The following is an 18,956-nucleotide window of genomic DNA, read 5'->3' as shown; positions in this document are numbered from 1 at the left end:
AACACATGTAAATCAGACAGCTGCCCAAGTTTGCAGTTCACTGACCCTTTCAACTGCCAAATGCAATGCACAAAGGTAGCTCAGAGAGCAATTAGAGATTGGCTGGGAGGACTCATTAATTTATTTAAACTTCAAATCACAGCTAAGCAGTCTTGTAACATTTTTCTGGGGGAGACTCTATGCCTCAGATTCATATTTAAAAAGAAAGGTTTGTCTTCTCAGAATGACAAAATACAATACATACAATTTGCTCCCTGGTGTTTCTTAGAAAGAACAGCTAATACATTTACAGTACCACGAGGAAAGACATCTAGAACAGAACTAGACAGTTCAATCCAACTGCTCAGCCTCTAAATATTTCTGCACCTGCAAAGTCTAAGGCTCCCTTTCAACTACTTGCAACACAAAACTCAGAGACAAAAGAATGTGAGTAGAAAAAAAGGAAGAAACAAAAAAAGATATTTTCCCTTCTATTGATTTTAAGACTGGGAAATATCAGTGACCAGCAAGCAAATGATGCCTGGTTGGCTCTATACTAGTATATATAGCATGAGAAAGTAAAGCATAAAGAGATGCCTTCCATTTTGGAAGCAGGTATCAAAAGTTGACAGCATCTTTTCTTCTCTCAAACAAAACTTGAGATGCCCTTGGCATGTGGCAAAAAGACCAATTCATCACTGATCTCATGATGACAAATAGCAAAACAGACAAGAAAAAAATGCATGCATATAGACATTCATATGCAAGTCTGGGCCTGAAATCATGGCAGCATTAAGTTACCAAACTGTTAGCGGCAAAAAGACCAATTCATCACTGATCTCATGATGACAAATAGCAAAACAGACAAGAAAAAAATGCATACATATAGACATTTATATGCAAGTCTGGGCCTGAAATCATGGCGGCAGCATTAAGTTATCAATCTGTTAGTTAATTTTTTTCATTAGCCTCATTAAAGGGACCACAATTATAACACAAAGTAACAACTGAGCACTGCACAACTCAGAAGCCATATCCTCAATTTCTTCATGCTGCAGTAATTTAAATAACCAGCTACAGGCTATAATTTCAGACTTAGTCTGTGACTCCAGGAGCTAACCAACTGGAGCCACAAGGATCAATGCACGCTTCTCTGAACGGTTTATGAAAATGAGACCATACTTCTAAGTATCTCTCCCAAACCAGCCTACCTAATTTGATAGTTTCCTTATTTCACACTTGCATAACCATTTCCTAGAATCAGTTTCTGAGGCTCACTGTACAGCAGACACACTCCAAAGCCAAGAGGTGACATGCTGCTGTTAACTCATGTTGCATTGCCCACAACCGTTTTTGTCATACTGCAGATTATCCAGAGGGGCTTCAGGTGCCACTCACAGGTTTTACTTCTGCTCATTTGCTGACTTAAAAAACTGTACAAAGGTAACAAGATGGCCCAAAGGAGCTCCAGCCAGCAGTGTGTAAGCTGAAACAATGCAAGAAGGAAAAAGGAGTCTGAATATGTCACCACTGTGATTCAAACGTCATAAATGATACTGAGATGTTACAGTATGTAATTGCCATATCTTCAAACAAAAGTTGGTCAGCTGAGTGCACTCATATGTACATGTAGGAAGCAGCTGGGGAAAAGGATGTCAGTCAAATTTGTGCACACCCCATCAGATGGATTAGTGCCAGAGCTTGTTCTCTTGTCAGTCTGCCTCCCCTGCTCCACCCTAACTGATCCCAAGTGCATTTTCCTGCCCTGACTGGGGTGACTAGCGTGCTTCTCTTCTCTCCAATGCCCAACATCCCTCAGTACACACCTGATCTTGGAAAATGCTCAGACCTGAATTTAAGAAGGAAAAATAAAGAGAAAAAAAGCCCTTTTTGTTAGATGAAGTCAACCTTCTCAAATATATGTGTGGTAACACCAGGAAGAAAAAAGAAATATTTACTTTTCCTAAGTACTGTGCTTTCCAATGGATTTCACAACTCTAAGCATATGATTTCAAATTATTTTTGCAATTAAGGGCCAGTAATATTGGATAGCATTATGCTACCCAAAAAATAAGATGGGCCCAACCATTCTTCAATACTTGTTTCAATAAAATGGTCCTGTAGAATACCCTAACAGCAAGGTACCTGGAGGGTCAAAGGGCCCATGACATTGCAGGTTATTCATGTAGTAAATAACCTATGTTGGAAAGGACCTTTGGCGGTCTTCTGGTCCAGCCCCTCATTCAAAGCATGACCAAGTTAGACTAAATTGTTCAAGGATGGAGGTTGCACAACCTCTTCAAGTGCTTTGACTCCCCCCCATTATGTTACACTTCTACTTAACACTGAATCAGATTTTTCCCCGATGTAACTTGTGAGCACCAGCTTTCAGCCTGCTGTTCACCTGCAAAAAATGTCCAGCTCCCTCTCCTCTCTACAATTTCTTTCTAACTGCATTCTATTCTGACATGTGTTGACTGGTGAACAATAATCTCATTGAAGATGCATTGTAAGAATTTCTGCCAAAGCAGGCACTAAAATTTCAGTAAGACTTTCTAATTCCTTGTTTCCTCAAGCCTTTTTGTGTGCTCACCATAGATCTGTCAGCCTAAGTCACAGTGATAGAAAGGTTTGATCTCAGAGGCAAAAGTCCTGTTTGCCTTGCATTAAAGCTTGCCTAGAAGGAGAGGTCAGTAGTAGGGGGAAAAAACGAGTGCTACTACAGGTGATTCATTTAATATTAGCCAGTTTGATTAAAGTAACAAAAACATAACCAGCCTTTATGAAGTATCACATATGGAATCAAGTGAAAAAGTTCCTACGCTTTAGTTCCTACCAGAAAATGTAATTTTCTTGAATAACGTGCAAATGCACAGCATATCAAGTAACAGTCTTTATTAAAGTCCTCAGGAGACTCGATCAACCCACCTCACTACTTGATATCATTAGATGAAAGGATGTGTAAGCTACACATATCTCAACTGGACAATGAACACACACTGACCAGTGGCCAAAAAATTGAATAAAGACATTCAAATAAGAATAATTTTATGTTTGCAGGACACAGGGAAAATTATATTGGCATGCAGTATATAAAGATATAAAAAGATCAAGTTCTTAGGAATTAGTTAGAAAACAAACTGTAAGCAAAGAAAAAAAACCAAACAGTTTATGAGTCTGCCAAACTAGTCACCAGAATATCCTATTAAGTAAAGAACTATTATCACACCAATGTTTAAAATGAATAAATAATTATCACTAAAGATATAAAAAGACCAAGTTCTTAGGAATTAGTTAGAAAACAAACCGCAAGAAAAAAAAACAAAAAACAAAAACATAATTTATGAGTCCGCCAAACTAGTCACCAGAACATCCTATTAAGTAAAGGACTATTATCACATCAATGTTGAAAATGAATAAATAATTATCAGCTTACTTCTTTCTTACCATTGTAGGTTATCCTTGGTTTTGTCAAGCACATCACAAGATGTAAATCCATTTCGTCAGAAGATACAAATTTTGAACATACAGGGCACTTGAATCCTATGGAAAATAAAAATATGTAAGTGTGAGCATACTTAACTATGCAGCAAATATAGATACTCAAGCCAAAAAGCTATTCTGCACATATAAAGAAAAAAGAAATCCTGGAGGCTTTTCAGTCTTGACCTGACATTTCTTAAATAAGATTCCCTTGATTTCAAAATGGACCATTGTTTCTGGAAATCATTCTATTAACAATTGCAAACATTGTCAGCACCTCTGGAACACAAGCTTCTCAACAACTTAAGAACAGTTTAGGGCAGGAGCAAGAGGATCATATGACTCTACTAAAACAGAAATTACAAATGTGTAGATGAGAGAGCCGTTAAAATTTGAACTTGAGCAGAAATCCTGAATTAACATGTTCATTTTTACTGGGAATTGTACTGAAACTTTAACCAAGGATCTTGATTTTACATCTCGTCATACAAACTGCAGCATCTTCTACCAGTCTGGGGCCCTGGGAAAATATTAACTCAGGGGTGTTGCCTCACCTACTGAATCACTAATACTTCCTGTAGCACTGAATTTGTTTGACTGCTCTCATCCCAGCCAAACACGACCTTGTTTAGCTTTTGAGGTCACTGCCTCAGGCAACATGGGGTAAAGAATAATTAAGACAGTCTGGATTGTGATGCAACTGCATCACAGCCTATGACAAAAGTGCTTAATACCTTAATTTATATCACTGCCAAAGACAGCAATCTTCCAGTTAAAGGACAAGATCAGCTGGACAACTATAACAATCCACAGAAGAGCCTGATTGATTTTGGTCTGCTAAATAATTAACACACAAGTGAGAGACAAAAAAAAACCACCGACATGGATCCTGATGCATAGTAGCTGTTAAAGGGTACACCTGCAGGCAGATTGTCCAACAGGACAACATCCAGCAAAAATACCTAATCTACATCCACTCTCAGCACAAAGGCACAACTTTTTCTCTGATGCTGTGAAGAGTAATGATGCAGGCCTGTATAAAAGGTCACTGCACCTTCCACCAGCATTCCCATCTGGGCCTGCTCCCACATGTTTTAAGTTATTGCCTCTTGCTTTTGTACTTCTAACCTTGGGAGTCCACAATAAACCGAGTCAGTCAAGGATGACAAGCAACTTGATGCTGCACTTTCAAATAACTGATGCCTGACAATTTTCATCTTTACTGTTAATTATTATCCAGATGTAGATCAAGCAACTAACCTGAAGCATTAGCACTTGATACAAGTACTGCACTTTTCTTATCAAGAAAATAATGTATTTCTTATGGAATGCTCATAGGAAGCAAGTCAAAGAGGACAGCAAGTAACAGCCATAAGGAACTCAGGGCAGCAGCTGAACATGTGCTAGAAACCACTTCCTGAGATAAAGTACAGTTCTGCTTCTTCCAATTTTCAATTTTAGTCATATCTATTTCTTCTTTGCGTCAATCTTACACTTCAGTTTAAACATTGCTCTTCTCTCCTTGATTTTATTCCTCCTCCCCCAACCCACATTTTTACAAACAACAGCTCACTAAGCACAGCAAAGCCAAACATGTCTTTTGCAAAAAACTAGCTGAAAGCATTAATTTACTTGTTGAAAGCTTTATCAGTGACCTTTCAGCCACTGCGTGTACCCTCCTTCACACAGTTGTCCTGGGCTGACTTTATGATGCTGAATTGTATACCCATTTGTCTGTTTAGCCCAGAAATAAGTTTTGCATATTTAAGACTGGTTCTGAGAGCAAAGGTGGTGAGAGAAGAAGCGCAGAGCTTGTTTTCAGAAACTTCATTCACTCCTCCACATTCCTGCTCCTGGACTGTGCTGTCTACACAACAGACAGCAAGAGAGAGCTCTCCTTTGCTTTTATTTAGTTTTTGGCTAGCTGAAGCAGTGAAGTTCCCCGGACTGTGTTTTTTCTTGGAACTGTTCAAATCTCCTCTGGACTGAAGAACCAGAAAAACACCAGGAACTCACTCACACCTGTGTCCCACAAGGCCCAGGGTGCTACATTCCAGCACCAGAAGGACTGATAACAGACTGAGTGAGCTGAGCTATAGCCCACAAAGAGGACATTCTGAATTTATCATCTCTTCAGAGCAGCAAGACGTTTAGTTGTTTAGTATTGTTCAATTTTTTGTGTTGGTGAATGCTTTGCCTGTTAAATAAACAGGTTTTTTTCCACTTTTCTCCAAGTAAATATTCTCCCAAACCAGCTGGGAGAGAGGCCGCTTGAATCTGCTTTCTACAGGAACCCCCTTAGAGGTTTTCTCCCAAATGTGCCCTAAACCAGGACAGTAGGCTACACCTCAACATGACTAAAACCAAATTAGTATCTCAGTCTTCCCAACACCCAAACCCACCACCCATTACTGTTCTGTTACAAGTTTCTTCAAAAACTGAGGGTAAATTTTCTCTCAATCTTTATCACCCTACTGCTGCTGATTACTAGGTTTTGACTAGACTTAGGACCCACGCATTATTCTCATTTATATGCTTCTATAAGGCATAATTGACAACACAGTTTGATGTGAAAAAGCCTCTAACTTCCTTATGTGCTTCAGACTGAGTCCTACTGTGACAGAAGGGGGTGTTTGCATGACAGCAAGTTAACTTTTATATTCATGGCTAGTTAAGCACTGAGACAGTCATTAACAAGTTCTCTCTGCTTTCTGGACAGAACTCTTCTAGCTTATTCCCTAGAGTCATGAGCACAAGAATTGGGAGTGACAGGGAGCAGAGACAACCACCAACAGGCCCTTAGAACTATTGTTAAAGTTAACAGTGTTAAGAAGGTATGTATCCCAGGAATTCTTGAAAGAAATATTTCAATCCAAATAAAATATTGGGGAGAACCTGAGTGAACAATAATGATAATTTAATAATAATACTATTTTTACTTAAAACCATGCTTGAAGACAGACAGCTGTGAAAAATCTTTCGGGTTACCCACCTAGAGTATTCAGATGAATATGCTTTTAACACCATGCACCTGCCCTTAAAACTAGTAAATAATCTGTGTTCTAGCAATATACTAAGTACTTTAGCAATACATTTTATTGTGGCTTGTCCTGTGTCAGAGGGGATGTGAAGGTAATGGTTAAACAACTACAAACATCCTCCTGACACAGCAAGTCTGCGATACCTGACTGCTGTAGCTCTGCTCCGTGTGCAGAACTGAAGAACCCAAAGAAGAGAGGACAACACACTTAACTAAGATCTAAGAAACAACTCAGCTGACTGGAGTAAAAGGTGTGTTTGTGGAAAATAAGGTTTTCCAGTGACCACAGTCAGCTGTATGCCAGACTAGCATAACAGCAGAAAAAGAGCCTTGGGCTCACAACACTTGCTGAAACATTCTTTAAATACAAGTGAAATCAGATTTCTCATTCCTTCACAATGTTCTGCTGCAATCCAGCTCCTGGATTTAGCCATCTTCCCCAAGAGATGCAAAGTGTAAATTTTGTGTGAAGGAAATTACCATTTCTAAATTCTTTTAGCAACCGCAAAGAACAATTGACTACAGACAAAATATTTACTTTATTCTAACTGTATTTGAAAAATATAAATAAGCAAACAATCTACACTGTCCACAAGCCAGTTGAAGGTCCTTAAAAAAGCTCATATTTTCCTATCTTTCCTCAAATCAGAAGGCAATAGTTTCATGACCCAATTTACAATTAAGTACTGGGAAAGTACAAAGACTCTATTGTACCCTTGCCCAGCAGGCTAACAACATTTATAGCCTATGTTTGTTTTTACCATCTTCTCAAGGAACAACTCCAATAACTTAAAGAAAATTTCACATGGCTTTAACAATCAGCAACAGGTCATAAATAACTTCCTCTCTACATGACTTGTTTTACTAGGTTTTGTAGATAATTCACAGACATTTGGACAAAAAGGTGGAAGCAGTTATCAGATGAGGTAACATCACATGAAGTGTCTTCCAAAAACCTATGAAACTCAATCAACTACTTTCTCACTCTCTTTACAAGGGGAGCACAACAGATAACATATGGTTCTAGGTAAAAACCCAGCTCTTAGGAAGGCGTTGATTTCACAGTATCCCTTATTTTTGTCCCAGATAACAACTATCAGCTTTGTATTAGCGTTGTCACTGTCAGCACATGACTGCAAAGTCCTTCCTTCTCCCATAGCAGAGAACTCAGGCTGTGACACACCCTAAATCAACTGAAGGACCACCTCTCACCCCATTTCCTACATACAGAAGCACAGCACTAAAGAACTGAGCACCAAAACCAAGCAAGCACACACCTCTAGCTGACTTTTGCAACTGCATCCTTAGGAGGGCAGGGAGCCAAATTCTTACAAGCTCCCACCATCTAGTTTCACAACCCTGACTACAATACTGAAAGTAACACATTACTTAAAACAAAACCAAAATCCTGGGAAAAAAAACACAATTACAAGAAACGGAGACAGAACAGAAAGTTGCAGTACAGCTACTAGAAAATCCCAAGGTGACAGAGAAAATCTGAAATAACTAAACCTGTTTAAGTATCAGGACTTATATCAGAGGTGAATTCTGTCTCATTCTCTCTTGAATGTATCACTTTCTTCAAGCTCTGCCATCTTTTGCAAGTGAACTCCAGTTAGCCAAGAAATCCCATCTTCTCTCACATCCATCTACCAAACTCACACTTTTTCTCTCTGGCAGACTTGGGAACTACCCACAGGGACAGGTTGATGGGCGGCCACTCATTCTATTGGCACCAATTTCAACCTCTAAGTGATGCCTACTTGTGTTTGCCTTGCTTTGCAAACATCAGACTGCTTATGCTTGCATTTCAGTGCACAGCAGAGCAAACATAAACATCCAACGAAAAACAAACTCCTGGATTGCTAAGATTTTTTACAAAATCTTAGCCGTCATTTATTCTGGAATATCTACTTTGTGGTACAAAAGGAAAAAAAACTGCTAAGAGCTTCCAGACAACACAGTGAAGAGTGTCACAGAATTGCACGTCAAGAAACATGTTAGACTTGCACAGAAGGCTGGGTGATCCTTTCAGTCAATATTAAACAGTTGTAGAAAGAAGTAAGCACAAATAAAACCTGCACCAACACAAAAGACCAAATCAGCCTGATCAGAGTAACTTCTCAGCAGAAAACATCAACTGGAACACTGCCAAAGACAAACTAAAAGTAGAATGGGAGCAGCTGCTCTTTTAAAGTATGCAGCATATTACTATTTTAAGTCTTTGTATGCTTTTGTTTTCAAATAAGATGGATAAATCTACCTTATTTTGCAGCTAAAGAAGTCGTAAAAGAAATCCTTGCACCCACACACTTTTTCTAAGGTGTATTTGAGAATAAGAAACCGGACAAATGTTACTTACATATTCACACATAAGTCCTTTGGTACTTCAAAAAAGAAGTACAGACAATCTGGAAACACAGCATACAGTAAATGTGATGGTAGGAGGGTGGTATGCAAAATCACTATCACACAAAGAAAGCCTAATAATGCATCATTATGCTAAAAAGGAAACAATACAACACAAAAAAAGAGTTGGTTACTTCTTATGTGTTCAGTAGACATGGAGAACAGTCAGTAACTCTGCTCAGTATAAAACGCATGTAGACACTGGCAAGTGTGCACACTTTATCTTTTTCCCCTAGTCTGAAAACAAACAGGTTACTCTAATGTTTCCTCACAGGCCCTGATGCCTAAACCTTTTATTGCTCTTCTTGTCCTCTGGCCTCTCTCCAATCTTACCATGGTGCACTGCCAAGAACTGGGCAGAGATTTCAGGCTAAGACTTCATAAGTTCTAAGCAGAAATTAATACTTACCTATTACATTGTTCCATTACGCTAGGTGTTAGTATATATAGATCTATCTAAGCACAGTGAGATCTCTTTTATGGGTGTATATATAGGTAGCTATATTTTAAACAAATCAAGATATGATTGGCTCATTCCTCTCATATCTCACAACAACCCCTAAATCTTCAGCAGAACTGTAGCTAGCCAGGTCCATTTTTAGTGTTATATTTCTGCTCACATTCATTAACTCTTATCTGTCTTTTTTTAATCCATTATTGGCACTTTTTAAACTTGTTAAAAAATTATGAATGCAAATTTTGCATAGTGCTTTTAAGTTTAGCATTTTATTTAGTTTTTTCAAATGCCCAGCCTCCAAAAAAGAAGCTGACTGAAAACAAACCCAAAGCAGACGACTGTGGTATTTGATTTGAATTGCTTTCCTAAAACAGATGTAGCATCTTTTTTCCCCAACTACTTCAGCATCCACCTAGTTTTTCACCTAGACCAAATTCTCGAAGTTGGCTTATAAGAATATACATCAAAACAGCGTAAGTATTTTAAAGCATAATGCCTCTGCTTATTCCACTTCTTCCTTTTCAGTTCAATTGTGGAGAAAATGATGACATAAAATTTTAAGGACAGCAGAAAAATAAATGGAAATAATTCAGCTTCTCAGTGAAGTAACAGTCCTGGTCAGGATAAAATTCTATTACTCCCTTCCTCTGTAAACTAATTTGTAAAACTTGAAGAAGTTTAAAAAAAAAAAAAAAAGAAGCTGTCCAGTAAAGGCATAAAGGCCACAAGGTCTATCAGAACTATATGGTCACAATTCTCTCTTCTCCTCAGACAGCTGAAATGGAAAAAGAGAATGAGTAATTCTGTAAGCTCAAAATCACAAAGCTTTGTACACTAAAGCATATTGCTTTAACACAGCTAAGATCTTGCCTGGCAAGTTTAGCCTAGCCATCAAAGAGAATATGAAAATTATTTCACACTAAATTCAAGAACAAAGAATGAACATTTTTAAAGTCTTTAATTTAGAAAGCGAAAGAAAAAAGAGCATTACCAATTCCCAGGGTGCCTTCTACAGGAAAATTTCTAGGTGCTGTAGCTGGCAATAGAAATGGCTACTCAGAGATAGTTTGCCATTTTATGGACATAAGTTTTTTAAGGAAGAAAATGTCTCAGTGAAAAATGACATCTAGTTCTCTACCTTTCATCCTTCCTTCTGTTGTCAATTGTCTAAGCCAGAAGAACACAGCACCATCTGGAAAGACTTCTAGAGATGAAAATAAATAAATAAATACTCCCCCCACTTTGGGAGAGAATATGAAATCAAACAGAAATAAGGAATACCGTACAAACATTCTAAGCTCTGTCTTTTCCAGAAAACTGAGCCACAGTAAGAACAAATAAGCACTTGCTGATTTCAGGTGCATAATCTAGGGGGGTTTTCTTCCCCACTTTAGTGCCATAACACTGAAGTAAACAAATCTGTGAATTCCTTAAGGGAAACAAGGGATTTTCTCTTGTGTTTTCTGATTTAAATGTCCCACAGAACTCAGTGGGAAAGGTGATATATAAAGTGAGGAATAAAAACAAATCTGAACTATTTTAGTTTAGGAGTCCACAGAATAATAAGAAAATATATGTTTGGATAATACTCCATCTCCTAAGCAAAAAGTTATGAAAGACAGAATCTTATTACATAACTTCTTCAGCTCCCTTCATCTTGGTAAGTGGGATAGTTAGATCTTCAGTAGCAATCACTGAAAAATAATGCAGTACAGAATGAAGAAGATAAATAGAATAAGACACTTTCTGGCTCATAAACAAAGCCTTTATCAACTACACAATTTCAGGTGTCTAATATCAGTGTAAAAGTATCATGTGATGATTATTATAATTGACAGCTGTACAGTTTTAGAAACTGAATGAACACAACCATTAAGAGAGAGGAAAAAAGTCCAATTTTAATCTATCTTGCAAACCAGAAGATGAATTTACAGGCAGGAAAGACCTGTGGAAAGATTGATATTAACTTTAAATAGACATAAGAACAGCTGCTATTAGAGGAACAGCCTTTTAAGAGTGACATTTCAGATTGATGCGAGCACCCAACAAAGGGAGAAGGAAAGACCTTTTTGGCTCCACCTGTTTTGCAGGGTGAATGTTATCCCCCCAGTCCCATCATCGATAGGGATCTGTGGTCAAGCTAAATGAGAGATTGCTCAAGTCTCTGTTATCCAAAGTCCCACAGTACCTGCACTTTCAAACTGACAAGCACATAAACAGGAACAGTTCTTCAAGTGACTTGTAAGCCATTAATTCAGTCTTTAACTTACTACTTCATTACCCTGCATTTGAAACACATCACACCCTTCCCATCACAGATCCACACCACAAGTCTCTCAATGGAGCTGAAGTAGCTGAAGACTGACAAGTGTGAATGTAAACTTTGGTTGGGAGCAAGCCTTGGTTTTCATATAAAAAAGGCTCCACCAACACGCTAAACCCAGAAGACTTTAGCTTTTGGCTTACAGTGCTTGAGAAGCATTTTCATCTAGCAACCAAAAACTCTCCTTAATAATGAGACTTTGCCCAGAAGAATGTCTTTCACTTCCATTGTATTTCCCCAAGGGAAGGGGAAGGGGAGAGAACCCAAGGAAGCACACTTCTCTTTTTCATGTAGGTGTGATGACTCCCTTCCAAAATCTGACTGAAGAACCAGACAGGAAAGACTCTTCTCTCTTTTGTCTCTCCATCATCAGATCTTTAGCAACAGAGACAAGAGCAAGGTCCCACTCTAGCCTCAACAGCAGGGTAGCATAAGGAGTATGGGAAGAAACTAACCTTATCACCATTTCAGAGGCTTCTGTACACAAGTGGGGCCACTTGCTAGTCAGGTGAAACCTTGTGGAGCTGAGCTGTTGTCTGAGTATGAAGTTCAGCCAGGGTGGACACATTTTTGAGCCCAGCTGACTACCTTCTTCAGAAAGCAAGTAGCCAGAAAGCACAGTCAATGGTTCAGAGCACAAATGTATTTTTTTGACACTCAGCAGGAAAGATCATCCTGGCGATGTTCATCTAGCTCAGTTATGATGACAAAAAACTCACTGCAGGCCAGCTTGGAAGTCTGAAAACTTTTAAGCAAATGAAATGCCTGAAAACTCTTACTTCAGAGATACCCCATATTCCCATTGCTTTTTTCTTCTTAACTCGTCAACATCAGTTCAAAGAGGAAGAATTCTCTCTCATTCCCAGTCTCTCCTGAACCTATACATTTGGTTTTTTCTTTCTTCTTGAATTTTGCTACTCTCAATTTTCTCTTACTGCCTGGAGCAACATTTTTCTCAAACACCCAAAAAAAGTTCTTTCCACTCATAATTTCGCAATACAAGTGGAGGAAGACAGACAGGACAACTGTGTTGTGCTATCAGAAGGCATTTCTTCGACAACTGAGTAATTTGGCAGGACAACTGCAAATTTTTAAGTGCAGGGAACCAGTTTTTCTACACTCCCCTGCCCTACTTCACACTGTCAATAAAGTCACTACATTCAAAAACATACCAGGATTAAAGAAAATTTTCCATTAGAAATCACATCATTGGAAAGAGAGTGTAGGAAGAGCTGCTCCAAGATCAGAAGAATCAAGCCCTAGTTTTCCAAAATGCACAGATGTAAATATCTTCCAAACTTGTACTGTACAGCACAACAAATCTGATCAAACTACATGAAGCACGATAACAAGAGAGGAGAGGGTGGCTACACCATGCTGAGAATATATTTAATGATAGCTAAAAGGGAAGAGGTATGATGTGAAAATGGCTGAATAATGGTTGACAAGGATGACTAAACCGAACACGTGAAACAGAGCATCTTGTTGGATGCAGAGAAGTCTTCTGAGCAAACTGGCCAAAATGCATACGAGGTCTTACGAAAAAAGAAATGGGAGAGACAAAGTAAACACTGCACTTGAAACGCAGCAGACAGGAACAAAGGAGCAAGCCCCAGGAGAAGGCAGCATCTTGGAAGACAGCACAGATAATGATGCTGCTTGAAAGCATGCAGAAGACAAAGTCTCTCGGAGAATCTGAGAACTATTATTCTACTACACAAACAAGGCGATAATGGAGACCTGAGAAAGCACAGCATTTACAGACAATTAGTCTGTTGTCTACAAAGTTTTTACCAAAGTAAGTGAGGGTAAAAAAAAAAAAAAGAGGTCCTCACTAAGGCAAAACTTTGTAAAGTCTGATTTAGTCGAAATACTTACCAATAACCTACTTGTTCCTGCAGAAATAGAGGTAGCAGTGACAAAAACAAAAAAAAAGGGGAAAACCAATCAATGACAAAAAAGTCAGAGTACAAAATAAAAAGATTACATCTGGGAAGAATATACGTAAGTAAAATGTTACATTATTATGTGGGATGTTCCCAGGAGTTTATATATTAATTCTAAACAGAATAATGATTCATTTTTTGACAGCAACATTAAATTATATACGCAAAGTACTTATTATTACATTTATTACTCAGTATAACAGGAAAATTTTACCCATTACAGTTTCAAGAAAGTCAGGAACCAAGGTTTCAAAGCATACTTGTATTCTTGTGCTTTTCATCTATTTTTTCATCACACAACAATAATTTTTATTACTTAAGCACAACAGCAGATTTTCCTGTATTATTATAGTCTGTATTTTCCCCCCTTATCTCTCCACAATAGCACTCCTCCATAGATGACATAATTTATCAATTCAGCAGGGAAATATCTAACCATTGTGCTCATTTACTTTCATTCACTTGAAACTGGTGAGAGTTGAGTAAGAAGGGCTGGTTGGTTGGTTATTTGAATTTGTTAGGGGGAGGTTGTTTTGGGTTTTGAGGATGGTCTTTTGTTTGTTTGGCTTGATTTTTTTCCAGAGTAGAAGCATGGCTTATGAATAAGAACAGAACTTATTAGGAAAGTCTGGCTTAAAAATGCTATTAATTGTCAGAACAAAGGAATTTTCTTTAAGGATTGACTTTTTATTTAAAAGTATGGACATTCACTGCTTATCATAAAACAGCCTTTTATTTTTAAATGGAAAATTCAGCTAAGAGAAATTCACTCTACCTTGACCCATCTATTCTTCCAACTTGGAGAATATTTACCTTAATGTATGGACTATTGACCAGACTGGGGTGTTGGATCATAAGAAGCCATGCATTTAAAATAATTAAAGAGAATATTACAAAAGACAGAGATGTCCAAGGGTTGGTTACAAAACACGTTAATTTCAAAAGTGTACACTGGAATGAGACCATTAAATTCCTCAGTACTAACATAATTTAAGTGTTTAACATGAGCAGCATACAAATTTTGGGAAAATGTGTTGCATTACACCTAGTTTTGCAAAAGTTCCTATGTCTAAGACAGAACATTTTAAGAGCATTTGAGGATGTACCATTGTGAAGAAAGCATCCAAAATGCCTAGTAAGAGGAACAGTAAAGAAGATGCATTATTAGTTCAGAAAAAGACAGAGCTGAAGTCAAAAAGATATAACCCCCCAAGTATTTATTGTCAGTAAAAAGTAAAGAAAAGCTATTGAGTTCCATGCTTTAAATATCTCAATGAGAGATTTGTCTATATTTAGTCTTGCACCTCTATTATGAGAGTACACAGCACCCATAGCATATTCTACAAAATCTGTAAGAACATCCATAAATCCCAAACCAACAAAGCTTCCAAATCATGTTATACCACTGCTATCACAGTAACTAAGACAGAAAATGTAATTCTTGCTTCTTCACGGCTAAGACAACACCATTTGAACAAACTGTTCATATTTTTTGTATCACTCATATTTTAAATATCCCTAGTAAGGAATGCTACTGAGCATTTCCTATTTTTTTTTTTTTTTGCTGTTTACAACTGCTGCATTGGTCTGTCAGTCAAACTGTTGAGAAAGTTGATTAGTTACACATTTTAAACATCTGCGAGTGGAAGAGAAACATCTTGTTTACATTAACCAGATCATGCTAATAAGATGCACATATGCATGCATACACACACACAGAGCACAGACTCTAAATAAATTTTAACAGGGATCTGCAGTTGGATAAAAATAGATTGAATGATAGTTTGACTTCTCAGCAGTTTGAAAAAATGACACAATAACTCAAATGTTTTTACTTATCTAATTACGCCTTTCACATGGGGTGTTACATGTTTTCATTGCTTTACTCATCCATAAGGCTGCTGAAGGTAAAAGAACCTACACCTACTTAAGAGATACAAGTTTTTTTTCTTCACTGTTCAAAGCAAATCATGACTTGTCCTCTGATATACTCAGATATATCAGAAATACTCATTAAAAAAAAAGAGACACTGTCTTGAGTTTGAAAACTCAACTGCAACATGCTAATGAATTATACTTTAATAAGAAAGGTTGTTGAGGTTTGTGTTCTTTGTTTTGTTGGTTTTGTTTTTTCTTACAAGAGGTTAAGGAGCAATCGTAGCTAGTATTCCTGTTTCAGGAGTGTCTGTATTAGATCAGAATCACAGCACGCCAAGTGTTAAAAATATATTTGTTCACATATATGTATTAGTCCCTCCTCTAAAGAGCTTACACTCCAAAATAGACAAGAACAAGCAGTGGTTACAGTGGGAGCAATGTCTCCATTTTACACTTGAGAAAGGCAGTAAGGAACTAGCCCTACCTTACACAGAAAGTCAAACAAATCCCCTAAGTCTCTAGTTGTCACCTTATATAAAAATGCCTATTTGCCCACAATGACATTGAGACAAGGGTCACAAAAAAAGTAAATCAGTGACATAAATTTGCTCTGCCTTTCTATATAGCAATGCCTTCTTAACCAGCATCTTACCTAATGAGTTAGCAAGCCTTTACCACAGATCCCTAAATCTGCGTAGTGACTGCGTAGTTTAAACATAAATAATAAAGTGTTCATTGAAAAACATTTCATGCTTTGAAAGAATTAAAAAACCCTTTAGAACAGTTGTTGATGGCAGCATAAAAAATGCTGAGTTTTTTATGCCTGAGCTTGAGCCTGCACTCCTCCCAACTTATTTACACGTTCATCCCTTCACCTTCCTTCTCTGTATTAGCCAAGACTGAGAAGATCAAAAGAGAAGCTAGAGGGCAAAGACCAATAAGGGGCCTCCAAAGAAACCCTTGCATGACATAACTCCAAAGAAACAGTTAAAAAAAAACCCCATGCTACAAGAGACAAGCTAATGAAAGAAGTGCCCAAAATGTGTACTGTACACATACTTTACCAGCAAACAACTTACTTACAGAATAAAAACCTTCCATAATACACACCAAATAACCTAACACCTGGGATGTAATTCTCTTCAGAGAGGCACTCATAAATTATTTTTTAGTGCCTCTCACACAATAGACATCTAAAGTCCTGAGGTAGACTATTTAGGACAACTACTACCCCAATGTCAAAACAATTAGAGACACAGATTTACATCTGTTTTCCCATAGTAGCCTTTCATTCTAGGTTGAAATTTGCAACTTTCCAAAATAGTCTGTGAAAGAAACAATAGTTCTCAAAAGGCACTTTTACCTAATCAAACCATTGCCCAAGCAAGAAAGATTTCACACTGTTAAGTGTTCAGGCACTGATTTGTCACATTGTTAATTCTAACACTTAACATAATTTATAGGCACTTTTCTCTTTCAAATTAAATCTTCTCCTTTATCTAAGAGGAGCATTAGTACCTCAAAAATACTTCTGTTTCAGTAGACAGGAGATGTCTTATGAAATAAAATCCCCATGATAATCTTGAAGTATGAATTTCTGAAACTATTACCACAGTTTTATAAAAGGCTTTCTTATTCTGGATTTTAGGAGAGGTCAAAAGAGCTGTTTCCCACATGGATGCAAGTTTAAATCCACTCCTTTCATTATGGAAGAAGCCCTCAGAAGGCAAGGAAGTCCACTGCACACAGGTGAGTGTAAGAGCAGCTGTGATAAATTTCACAGTACAGCCACACACAGAATAGTGAGATTAAGCTAGGTGTAAGTCATGAGCTCTGGTGAAAAGACAGACTTGTTCCAGTTCTTCCATAGCAAATTCTATCTGTATTTAAGAGTTCTGAGAAATAAGTCATAGGCACGTAAAGGACAGTCTCTGCCTCCAGGCTTTGTGGGTTATCAAGTAACTTTGTTTAAAATGTCACTTTAACTGCCATTTTTGGGAACACTTACTAAAAGCTCCTAAGGGAAGCTTGGCATTCCTGCCAGTCACCATAAAAACATACTCTTCTCTCTAGAGAAGGTCTTGCCATACCTGTCTTTTACAGCATTTGTATCAAATCAGAGATCAGTAAACCAAGAGATGTGCCACTAAGAGAAACCTATTTTTATTGGATTTGTCCCTTGAAATGAAGCAATACTCAATATGATTCCTGGCTTTGGGCAGTGCAAATGCCACTTAAACCACTGAAATTATGATTCTTCTTTCCAGAACTGTGCAGACACTATACCATTTATTCTATTAATCCTGCAGCCTACAACAGCAGTTTCTGGTCTGGAAGAGATCTCTGCAGGGCAGTGGGCATGCCACAGAAAACTAACATCTCTCTAATCCTTCGGGGAGTTTCTCCAGCTCCAGGTTACAAAATGAGTGAATGCTGAACTTGTTCTGTGAACAGAAGACCTCAGCCTGGTACACTCTCTGTCAGGTACTTTGCGAGAACACGGTAGGACGGACTGAAATTCTGCTCCTGGTATAAAACTGGTGCTTAGTTAAAACTGCATCAGAATTGTCCAGAAACTGGCCTTAGAGGAAAAAATAGATGCAGCTGGCAGGGTTATGTCATATATATGGGAATAGAATTCTTTTATACATGAGAATACATTTTTGAGTAGAAGTCAAAACCAAGAAAATTGCCCTACTTCAGTATTGTGTAAATAGGACTATTTTTTGATATCAGAGATATTCAAAACAACATTGCAAATTAAAATCTTAATTAAGGAAGGATGTTCACAGCACTTAACATCTACACAATAACTTCCAGAAGAAAAATAAAAACTCATTTACCAGGTGTCTACCTGCAATAAAATTCATATGGGTTGCACTAAATCTTGAGACAGACTGATCTTGTTACACTGTCACCTAGTTACTCTAGAGCTTCAGTGACAGCTTCAAGGGGAAACAGATGATCTAGGCTCAGAAAAACAAAATCAAACGTGTGTCAATTCACCATGTTACTAACCTACAACACAAGTGGGATTGCAACTCCTGCAGTACCTCATTGTTTTTCTTGGCCTGGTCTGGTTTGTCATCAAGTTGAGGGCAGTGCTATCCACAAAATAACACAGCAAGCCTTCTGGAATCAGTTCCAAATATTAAAAGAATAATACAGTATTGTAATCTATTAGCATTCTGGCAAGAACACACATACACAAATCAGAGTCTTTAAAAACCAATTTAGACAAAAATCCTGATCTCAGATGTATTAATATGGACAGCTACAAAGCTGCCTGATTTTTCATAGGCAAATGGCTTGTACACAAGCAATTTACAAGATACAGGAACATCTTCTAAAGTGCCAGTTATGACAACTTGTATTATCAACTCCTATTCCCTCAGGGACAGTTTTATAGAAAGAAACTGAAACTTAATCAAGGAAAGAAAA

At 37.7% G+C, this 18,956-nt stretch overlaps 1 protein-coding gene across 1 annotated transcript in view; it reads right to left on the bottom strand.

Moving 5' to 3' along the window:
• The window catches only part of ZNRF2 (zinc and ring finger 2), a 59,815-nt gene that overhangs the window by 24,943 nt on the left and 15,916 nt on the right, over window positions 1-18,956 (bottom strand). Inside the window, exon 2 of the mRNA XM_039709879.1 lies at window positions 3,427-3,522. Within this exon, the coding sequence (XP_039565813.1) occupies window positions 3,427-3,522 (96 nt within the window). The remainder of the gene's footprint in view (window positions 1-3,426; window positions 3,523-18,956) is intronic.

Source organism: Passer montanus, unplaced genomic scaffold (assembly GCF_014805655.1).
Source record: "Passer montanus isolate IOZ18808 unplaced genomic scaffold, ASM1480565v1 scaffold10, whole genome shotgun sequence".
Taxonomy (NCBI): domain Eukaryota; kingdom Metazoa; phylum Chordata; class Aves; order Passeriformes; family Passeridae; genus Passer; species Passer montanus.
Note: the sequence above shows the minus strand (reverse complement) of the source record. Positions and strands in the feature narration are given on the sequence as shown.